General features: G+C 40.2%; 2 protein-coding genes across 2 annotated transcripts in view; one reads left to right on the forward strand and one right to left on the reverse strand.

Moving 5' to 3' along the window:
• LOTGIDRAFT_239185 (hypothetical protein) overlaps positions 1–4,935 on the reverse strand; it is a gene marked incomplete at both ends in the record, with an annotated part of 10,432 nt that extends 5,497 nt beyond the window's left edge. Inside the window, 10 exons of the mRNA XM_009053933.1 lie at positions 17–93; positions 162–212; positions 280–330; positions 398–448; positions 516–566; positions 634–684; positions 753–803; positions 871–1,036; positions 2,088–2,271; positions 4,901–4,935. Of these exons, the coding sequence (XP_009052181.1) occupies positions 17–93; positions 162–212; positions 280–330; positions 398–448; positions 516–566; positions 634–684; positions 753–803; positions 871–1,036; positions 2,088–2,271; positions 4,901–4,935 (768 nt within the window). The remainder of the gene's footprint in view (positions 1–16; positions 94–161; positions 213–279; positions 331–397; positions 449–515; positions 567–633; positions 685–752; positions 804–870; positions 1,037–2,087; positions 2,272–4,900) is intronic.
• Positions 4,936–6,648: 1,713 nt separating this feature from the next.
• On the forward strand, positions 6,649–10,291 carry LOTGIDRAFT_174593 (hypothetical protein; the record flags this gene model as incomplete). Its single annotated transcript, XM_009053934.1, has 2 exons — positions 6,649–7,276; positions 9,921–10,291. The coding sequence occupies 2 exons, from the start codon at positions 6,649–6,651 to the stop codon at positions 10,289–10,291; spliced, it is 999 nt and encodes a 332-aa protein (XP_009052182.1).
• Positions 10,292–10,828: the final 537 nt, after the last annotated feature.

The following is a 10,828-nucleotide window of genomic DNA, read 5'->3' on the forward strand; positions in this document are numbered from 1 at the left end:
AGTTACTGTCTATTACATTGTTATAATAACAGGTAACACTACCAGATTCTCCATCAACTAGTTTATTAGGTTCAGTATTTATTATAACTTGACCTAGAATAGAAAAGAGAATATTATACAGTTACTGTCTATTACATTGTTATCAGAATAGGTAACACTACCAGATTCTCCATCAACTAGTTCATTAGGTTCAGTATTTATTATAACTTGACCTAGAATAGAAGGAGAAAATTATACAGTTACTGTCTATTACATTGTTATAAGAACACGTAACGCTACCAGATTCTCCATCAACTAGTTCATTAGGTTCAGTATTTATTATAACTTGACCTAGAATAGAAGGAGAAAATTATACAGTTACTGTATATTACATTGTTATAATAACAGGTAACACTACCAGATTCTCCATCAACTAGTTCATTAGGTTCAGTATTTATTATAACTTGACCTAGAATAGAAGGAGAAAATTATACAGTTACTGTATATTACATTGTTATAATAACAGGTAACACTACCAGATTCTCCATCAACTAGTTCATTAGGTTCAGTATTTATTATAACTTGACCTAGAATAGAAAGAGAATATTATACAGTTACTGTCTATTACATTGTTATAATAACAGGTAACACTACCAGATTCTCCATCAACTAGTTTATTAGGTTCAGTATTTATTATAACTTGACCTAGAATAGAAAAGAGAATATTATACAGTTACTGTCTATTACATTGTTATCAGAATAGGTAACACTACCAGATTCTCCATCAACTAGTTCATTAGGTTCAGTATTTATTATAACTTGACCTAGAATAGAAAGATAATATTATACAGTTACTGTCTATTACATTGTTATAAGAACAGGTAACACTACCAGATTCTCCATCAACTAGTTCATTAGGTTCAGTATTTATTATAACTGACCTAGAATAGAAGCAGAATATTATACAGTTACTGTCTATTACATTGTTATAATAACAGGTAACACTACCAGATTCTCCATCAACTAGTTCATTAGGTTCAGTATTTATTTTACATACCTATTAAATGTTTAATATATATATCTATATAAGAAATATAAGTATCGATGTATTGTATTGTTTAATTAAGCACCACATACACTTGCTTTTGCCCAATACTTATCATACAAAGAAACAGAGTAATAAGTAAATCAACCTATATACAATCCATATTCAATGATTATATCAATAATAAAGGGGAAAGAAGATACATGATCACAATAACAGATAAGACATTTCAACATTGAACCTCTAAGATTCAGTTTATTAGTATTTATACATTTACACAATGAATAAATGAAGCTATAATGAATAAATTACACAACATATGATCATATGTACTATATGATTATATATGAATATAATAAGATATAAAAACATACATAATATTGTTTGAGTTAATATTCCTATCAGTAAAAAAACTATCGCCATTTTAGTTTAAGGTTATAATATATTTAATATAAGTTATACAATCTGTATTACTTCCTCATTCATATACAGGGGTCGTATTTTGAAAAGAAAAGAAAAACAAGTAGTCTATTACGGTACATGTTTACATGTAAATAAATCAGTTGTATAGTCCATGAATTACCATTAGTATTGAACGAAGACTATTCGCTATACCATTTTAGCTAGATCGAGTGAAGTGTATTGCATTAGCATTGTTATAATATTATACAATAACTGTCGATTACGTTTATACATAAAACATGAGACATTCATTTTTTACTTAACGTTTTCTGAACTATCATAGGACTTACTTAATGTGTTTTTTTTTCTTTACAGTTAAAATACAAATGTGACGTCACCTTTTGATCTTTGCTGATCAATATCCAACTTACTGGTACGGGCATTGTGCCAAGAGTACACTATTTTTTTAAATATGGCGGCAAATTTTGGACTGCTGTTACGTACAGCATGTGAAGAGCCAAAGGGGTGAGAATGGCGTTTTGAACTTTGGTTAATGTGGGACCTTGGAGCTAAAAATCGGAAACCGGGGATCCTGACAGAACTTTTGTTATCAGGCCCCTCAGCAGTATTTTAGGGTCAGATGACAATGAGGATTTATTACCGCTGATTGACCCACTACGTCGGTCTTCGGAACATCCGATCTCTTCCTCTTTGGTTTGGTATCCTTGGTTGATGGTTGTTGATTTGTGACGTGGTCGGCACATACTTTGGATACTGCGTCCATGACGTCTTTCGTGTTGATTTCACCAGCCTTGGTTCTTGAACTGATTGCTACTGCAACCAACCTGCAACAGAAATCAAAAAATTTAGTCTCATCCTTAAACTCCGGCGAGAATCCTTTCGGAGTTTGAGCCGGGGCAGGTTTGGGGCATTCGACCACGGGCTTGGGGGCAGCGGGCACCGTGTTGGCCGAGACGTGATGGCGAGCTTCTTGGGAGGATACCTTGTAGGTGTGCTGTATCCTTATTTCCCCTCTTCTTGACAGGACACTGCGCGGAGTTGCTGGAGTGGTTATCACTCCAACAATTCACTCACTGAACCTTCTTGGACTTGCACAGCTTGGTGCTGTGCCCCTATCCACACTTTTCGCAGCAAACTTTGTTGCGACAGAACTTCTCCAAATGACCCAACTTCTGGCATCTTTGTGCCTTGGGGATGTATGGGTGGAGCTAAAAGGGGAAGAGGACCATTAGGGACTTTCCCGCTGGCGAAAGTTAGTTGGACAGTCCTAACGGACTTGCCCTCTCGAGGTTTGTAGAGGTATAAACCCTCTACAGCGTGATTGTGGAGCTTAAGGTCCCCCAGCAACTCACCCTCGGAGTACTCGGAGGGGACGCCATAATGACGACCCGTTCCGTTTTGTTGAAGGTGGACATGGCCGAGTCCACCTTCATCCAACACAGTGCGGTTTGGTTGGCAGCATAAACCTCATCTGCCAGGAACTCAAAGTTCAGCCTCACGTTGCCGTTAGCCAGGACTTTGACCTCCAGAAGAGAGCTATACTTCCACTCTTTCCAGATGAAGTCGCCGATAACCTTCGACCTCGTGCTACCGAAAGTTTTGCCCCCGCTTGGCTTCACTATCATGACATTTGAGAATTCCGGCCTTGCTACCCTCCTAAACGGAGATTTGATATCATAACTCAGAAGCAACTGGATAAAACTGGACGATTTTGGGTAGATCTGTCGATATAGAAAATGACTACCCGGAAATAGAATTATTCTTTTCCATATCCGCATTATTCGGCAACTAGTAACTTAATTTCATTTACTGAAATATTTTATTAGCCCTGCCAATTGTTTGGATGAACATCAGACATCTAGGCCAAATTTAAGGCCCAACCATCCAAACAAGTAGATAGCCATTAAACAATTTTTCATTCTTTTTTTTCCAACTTCATTAGAGTCATTGTTGTTAAATGTCCTAATTAAAATTAATTATGCCATATTTAGGCTAACAACATAGGAAATAGGCTAAAATAGACAAAAAGGGGGCTTTTCTTATTTTGATTTTTATTTTTTCCTTATTTCATTTAGTGCATATTAATATTATTCCATAAAACAAAAAAAAATATTATAGTTCTCCATTTCATTTGTATTCATTCAAGTAAAAAAAACCATATATATACATAAAATAACACCTTTATCATGGACAATAGGATACTACACCGCAATCTAACCGTAGGTATCAAGCCTCAATCTCCTACTGACATCAAATCAGAGGAGATGCTGGGACTCTTTCAACAACGGGAGGCCCCATTGCATACTATCAAGTGTTTTCAGAACGTGGGGCAATGGGGCGGCTCGGATCTAAAAAAAGGGGTAAAATACGTCATAGAAAGAGCTGTCAATATTCCCCAGTATTTCCAATCTCCGGATACGAGGATTACTATCTTTGGTGTTCCATATGAAATGGACACCAAATATGTACAAAGTAAAATCAACCAATATTGCGTGGAAACTAAGATAATCCGTTGTACGTAGAGGGATCATCCCTTTATGTACAATGGAGTATGCTTTGTTTATACAAAGAAAGCCAACAGCCCTATTCCATCCCATATAACCATTCAGGGATGTCGACTTGGGATAAAATATGAGGGTCCGCCTCAACCTGATCGCAAATGTTATGTCTGCCAGGTTGAAGGCCATGCAGCGACGGACTGCCCGACTCGACCCCACCCCCAATTTCACACATACCTGAGGCAGATAAGGCTGACAACTTTAAAGTGTACAATCCTAGAAAGAAAGCACCTAACGATCTTGCGAAATCGGTGAGCGACCTCCTTAAAACAATCAGAAGCACCTCCACACCCAATGTGTCGAATTTAAGACCTCTTGACACACAGGCCACTCCGAGCTGGGTCCCGGACGATGGCGATTGGGAGAAGGTACCCCCCTATCTTCGCGATCTAACTCCAAAGACAGAAAACGAGATAGGGACAGGAACAGTCTATTAGAAAAACATAAAAAGCTCAAACAATCAGAGAAAGCTAGTGTTAATGAATGAAAGTCAGGAATTCCCACCAATAATAGATCCCTTTATGTCTAATACTAGAGGGAAATCACCATCTAAAAAAAATCTAAATAGATAGACGCATTTTATACATTTCCTTTACAAAAACAAACATATATTATGTACATCCCTTATTAAATATATTCATACTTCAACTTTATATTTTATATATCATGATATTTACAACCTTGAATATACAACGGCAATTTGAACAAAAATTCCATAAAATCATAAGATACTACAAGAACTCAGAGGTAATCAGTCTGCAGGAAACAGGCATTGTCTCAGATGAGACCAAAGCCGATGTTGAGGCCACCAGTCCTTACAGACTGGTTACCTCTAACGGACCTAATCCAAGAACGAGGGGGGTAGTGATTCTTTATAAAAAGGATTTAGTCTTACTTGATACCTCCGAAATAGCCGAAAGAGTTCTCCATGCCAAATTCAAGGTGGAAAATATCATTATTCATTCGGATCTATGTGTCACATTCCGTCGTATCTCACATTCCACTGTATCCTACTCCGACCATAAATCCGTACAGGTTCAACTCCAACTGTCACCATTGCGGAATAGCTTTTGCCACCTCATGGCGAACTCTCTGAAACGACCCATCCAGATTCATGAATTCAGTGTATTCATTGACCATGCACTGTTCCCCCACATGTACCAGTACTTCAATATTATTTGGACAAATCGCTCTGCACCAAAACCTGTCGGTGATATGATTGATACTCTTTTGTATCGATGTTGGAGATGTCACCGTTGCTACTATCGTAATACATTCTCAATTTCAGCCTCATATCTGTGATATTCACTATCATTTCATATATTTTTATAACATTATTCTTATATATTTTTACTCTACCATTATTATACAACATTCATACATCTACTACATATATATATATACAAAATCATACATAGATCATATTTTTATATATTTATATACAGAACATTTATAATATATTATATTTTTATACATTATCATACCCTAATTATATTATATTTATTTATAGATTTACTATATATATACATACATGAATTATACAGATAGATATTTATATAGATACAAATATATTTACACTTCTATATTTATACAATATTATATATGTTTACACATCTAACTTTAAAATAAGTTAGGCAATCATGTAGCAGATATATATACATACTAGGCATGATTGCACAAAATAAGGTTACACGATGAAGATCTCTCACAGATGTTAGATTTTTAAAGCATTTTTAATCTCCTGCTAAGGGCATATGTGAGCGGTGGATATACTAATTATATGTTACCAATAGCATATCCACCCTACACTAGATCCGAGTGTGGGTGGGTACGAGGGCCGAAAAAAAAAATATACACGTTATACGCTTTATGGTATGTTATTTGCTTGCTATTGCTCTTACTTCTATTCATCTCATCTCTGACTCAGCTTTTTCATCGTATCTTATCTCAGTTCACACTCTTTATCAGTTTGCCTCTTTCGTAGCAGTTTCATTCAGTTCTCATCTTATCTCAGTTCTCTTGTATTTCCTTCTGTTTCTTATCTCAGTTCTCTCTGATTACTATCTATTTCATCGCCATGGCATACGTTCTGATTAAGAACCCTGGGACCAAACAATGCAAATTGTGTCCCAAGCCAGCTTTCTTTCTCGAACTGACAAAGCACTTTGTTGGTGTGCATGGCAAAGCCTTGGCAGAGGCCAAGGAATTAAACCGACTGGAAACGGTGGAACAGAATGCCATCATCCGTGTTGTTTATGCTAGACATCTTTTGCAACACGCTCCCCCATCCTTTGGCGAGGATGCTATTTACACTGGCGAGGACGTAGAAAAAATTCTACACATTCTACACTCGCTTGTCAAGTACCATGCCTGGCCAAGCCGCCCAGGGACGACAGTTCCCGCCAGTGAAGTGCCCCGACCTTCCCAACTAGCCATGCCTGAAGTTTCACTGACTGGTGTAGAGTCTCTTCCCTCTACCAGTCGGGCTGCAGTTGCCCCTCTGATGCTGTCACCACGACGGTTCTGCCGTAGAGTCTCGCCCCTCTACCCGTTGGGGTTCTTCTTCTTCACGTCCTCCCAAGCCTCCTTCTGACGACCAGGCCGATTCTTCCTCTGAAGGCCCTGACCTATAGAGGAAGGGAAATGGTTGGAGATATCAAGAAACTCCGTACTGCCGCCGGCCTCAAAGGGTTTGCTTGGTCCGAGACTGACGAAACGGTCGACCCATGGTTGAGCAAATTCTTTGCGTATCTGAAACGCAACCAGGCTATCCAAAGCGGCAAGGGCACCAACACCAATGTCGGCAAGATGGCCAAACTGTATTATGTGCAAAAGGAGGCAGGCATGCAAACCGACAAGTCGGACATCAAAGCTCTTCTACACGTGCCCTTGATGAGGAAGTTCTACACCCGATTGACCAATGACCTGGATGGTTCCGGCAATGGATATGGCTTACAACCTTCTGCCATGAAGAACGAGTTCTCTGCATTCGAGCACTTTCGTAAGTTTTTGCAGTACGACTGTGGTTTAGCCACCACCGACCCAATGTTTGACGCCGACATTACAACTGCTGAAGCTTTGGTCACTTTTACCGTGGTAGAATCTAGTACCCAACGCGGTAAACGGAAACTGGTTTCTAGTGATGGTCATTCGTTTACCTACAAGAGACGGACTAAATCCAGAACAGATTGGAGATGTAGCATTCGCAACAAGTCTGTTTCTTGTCCTGTGGTGGTTCGACAGGAAGAAGATACCTTCAGTGTCCTGAATGGTAAGGAGCATCTCCATGCTGCCAAACCCGGTATCCTTTCAACATTGAACATAATGAAGGGCGTAGGTATAACTGAAAATGGTTTCGGAGGGGAAATTGAAACGATATCAAAGCAAGCAGACCCGCACCACCCAAGGAAAACTTTTTAAAATATGGTCTACGTACAGTGAAGGTGAAATGAGTACCAGCCAACTATTAAAGAAGTGTGGTGCCATCTTCGCCCCAAATAATTAAACGGCCCTTTTCAGGGACATCTAAACGGCCCTTTTCAGGGCCACCAAACTCTCTCAAAAGAGTGAATGAGTCTAATATATTTTTTTGAAAATAAAGTTTAATATATATAAAACACGGTCATTATAATGGCCGCCATATGCATTATCTTTTAACATTGTTCTGAGTCCTAGTGAGAGTTGTCCTTACCATTTTACTTTCAATTTGTTTACAAAAGTGGTCTGAGTCGGTAAGGTATTGGTCCAAATTTATAAAAAATGTGATCCCAGTCTGTCGTAAAAATTACTTCGAGTCACTAAGGTATTGGTCCAAGTCTAGTGGGCTGAGTCGGTAGTGAGAAAAAATACCTTGGTCCGAGTCGGTAGTGAGAAAAATATCATTGGTCCGAGTTGGTTATAAACATTTTTTTTTTAGGTCCGAACCAGTAATGGTCCGACACGGTAATGGTCCGACCGGTCATACATTCATCTTTAACAGGGATTTTAATACTTACTATGACGGACTTGACAATAAATCCGGTCTAACCATGAGCCAACCTGCAGGCATCTTAAACACATTTAAAAAGATAAAAGAAGAATGTCTGTTGGTAGATGCCTACAGGCACAAACACCCTACGAGAAAAGTATTTACATTCCTTCGTGGTGAGCAGGGCACGCGAATAGACCGGATCTATGTGTCACAGTCCGTCGTAATTCAAGTCCGACGTATCTCACATTCCACTATCTTCTACTCCGACCATAAATCCGTACAGGTTCAACTCCAGCTGGGTTCAGTGATATGGCTTACAACCTTGGTCATGAAGAACGAGTTCTCTGCTTTCGAGCACTTTCGTAAGGTTTTGCAGTACGACTGCGATTTCGCCACCACCGACCCAATGTTCTACGCACACGCCAGGGACGTGTTGCACACTTTCTACTACCAAATGAAGACCACGTCCAGCAAAGAGTCGTACGTTGACCAGCAACGTTTGGCGCACCAGCTGAACACGCCCACTCAGGACTATTTGGCATTCCTGACCGCTTTACCACCAATCCCCGCATCAAGGAGAAATTGGCTGACATCTTTGCCAAGTACAAAACTCGCCAGGCTGACCCTGAGGTCAGTCCAGACGCCCAAGAGTACCGATTCTATACAAGGTTCTTGGTGACTTCCCTCTGCCTTCAGAATTTTCAACGGCCCGGCGTGGCACAAGGCATGTCGGTGCACGATTTCAAGAACGCTAAAGCCCATGATGGTGAGAACTATCTCATTAGCGTCTCGGATCACAAGAATAGGGCACACAGTTTAGCCACCATTGTCATCCCCAACACTTTGTACAAGACCCTTCAGCTGTACCAGAAGAGATTTCGCCAAAAGGATTTGCCTGGGTGTGACAATTCCAACAAGTTCTTTCGGCGCTTCGACACCCGAAAAACTTTCGTCAACCTCAGCAAGGAGATAACAGCCTTGCAAGAGTAGTATGGGCTGTCCAAGATGACCTGCACTGACAACAGGCATGCTGTCGAGAGTGCGGTCGTGACCATAAGAACCCCAGCGCAGTTGAGAGCTCTCGAGCAGATGTTCAACCACTCGGAGTCCACCGCCAAGCACTACTATCGAGGCCACACCACAGTTCAACAGGCCTACAGAAACAAGGGTACGGTTCACGGTATTCTCAATGCCTTGAATGTCCCTGGTGTTTCAACCCCCCAGTACAGTTCTGGCATTCCTTCCACTTCTGGCGCTTTAGCCGCTCCTTCCTCTTCTGGCGCTTCCGCCGCTTCTCTTTCTGGCACAGAGGCTTCTGCCTCTATTGCACGTGCCCCTTCTCCATGCAGCAGTCTTTCCTCTAGGGCCTCGGATGACATGACCAAAGAGGACTGCTTGGCCCTGGACACGTTCCCAGTATCCCACGACTAGGAGATCGTCACCCAACCTGTCGTGTTCAGTAGATTCGTCAACGTACCAGAGCATATGGGCCCGCTGATCAACCAAAGCACCTGCTGCCCCAACGTCAAAAGCAAACCCAAAGCAAAAATCTTGTCCGGGATGGTCAACCCATCATTGTCTTCAAGGCCATCAAGGCAATTCTTCCAGGTGATGAGATTCTTTTTGACAGTCAATTTTCCGCCGATTTTCTTTAGACTTGTCCCGTTTGCCAGGGTGATCCCTGTAAGTAGGCATTATGTACTTTTTAAACTATTCTACATACTATATGCATCTTTAATTTCCATAAAAAATACTGTTCAATGTCCAATAACGACATTTTAGTTGTTTGTGGACTTAAGCCTGTCGTGGAATGGGTTTCTCCATCCGTCGATGGTGATTTGTATTGAAGTTCCTGACATAACGTGGTTCTCTTTCTCTCCCTCTCACACTCATTAACTCTCCCTCTCACTCTGTATATCCATCTACATTTTCTCTCTTTTTTCAGAACACACGGAAATGGATCTTAACACAGCCGTTAGCTTAATGAATGAACTGTTAGACGCAGAGGAGAGTGATGCAAGTGACAATTCAGACACTGGTGTTGTTTCTCTAGAATCTGTACCATCAGCTGAGACTGTTATTACTTCACTTAGACAAACTTTCGAGAGTAATAAAGCGTCTGATACTGACACTGGATCTGAAGAAGAAGACGTTGACGGAGATTTGAATGATCCTGATTACATTCCAAAACTAAATGATTCAACTGATATATCATTCATAGTAGAAGATCCCCAGATATCCACAACGACTACACCCATCATTGATACCACAAAGCCCTCCACTTCCACAACACAGAGTTTTTTCCCCAAACTATGAAACAGAAACCTTAAATCAACAGCCAGTAGGCAAAAAAAGAAAGAAGAATCCTACCTCATGGAAAAAAATATCAAAAAGAAAAAAGTAAATAAAGGCGAGGAATACATAACAAAAAATGGTAAAACTGTCCCCCCTCGTAAAACAGGCCAACCTTGCAAATGCCCCCAGAAGTGCTTTGAAAAATTTAACGATTCCCAAAAAAATAAAATTTTATCTTCCTTTAATGAAATGGGCGATAAACATTTACAAGACATATATTTGCATGCTTGCATAAACTGTCAAGCACCAAAGCGAAAGCGACCTCGTACTGGCGAGAGAACAGATAAAAAAGGTGGGAAGCAATATACATATACTTACAACATAAAGCTATCCCCAGCTGAAATGATTCATGTTTGTGCTACTGCTTTTACTGCTCTCCACGGTATTGGTACCTCGAGATTCAAAAGAATTCGCAGTGTAACTGATCTACTCCCACCCACAGAAGGAAGAGGAGGTCATCGTGAACATCCGGTTTTAACTGCAGATATCCGACAGCAA

Source organism: Lottia gigantea, assembly GCF_000327385.1.
Source record: "Lottia gigantea unplaced genomic scaffold LOTGIsca_204, whole genome shotgun sequence".
In the NCBI taxonomy this organism is placed as follows: Eukaryota; Metazoa; Mollusca; class Gastropoda; family Lottiidae; genus Lottia; species Lottia gigantea.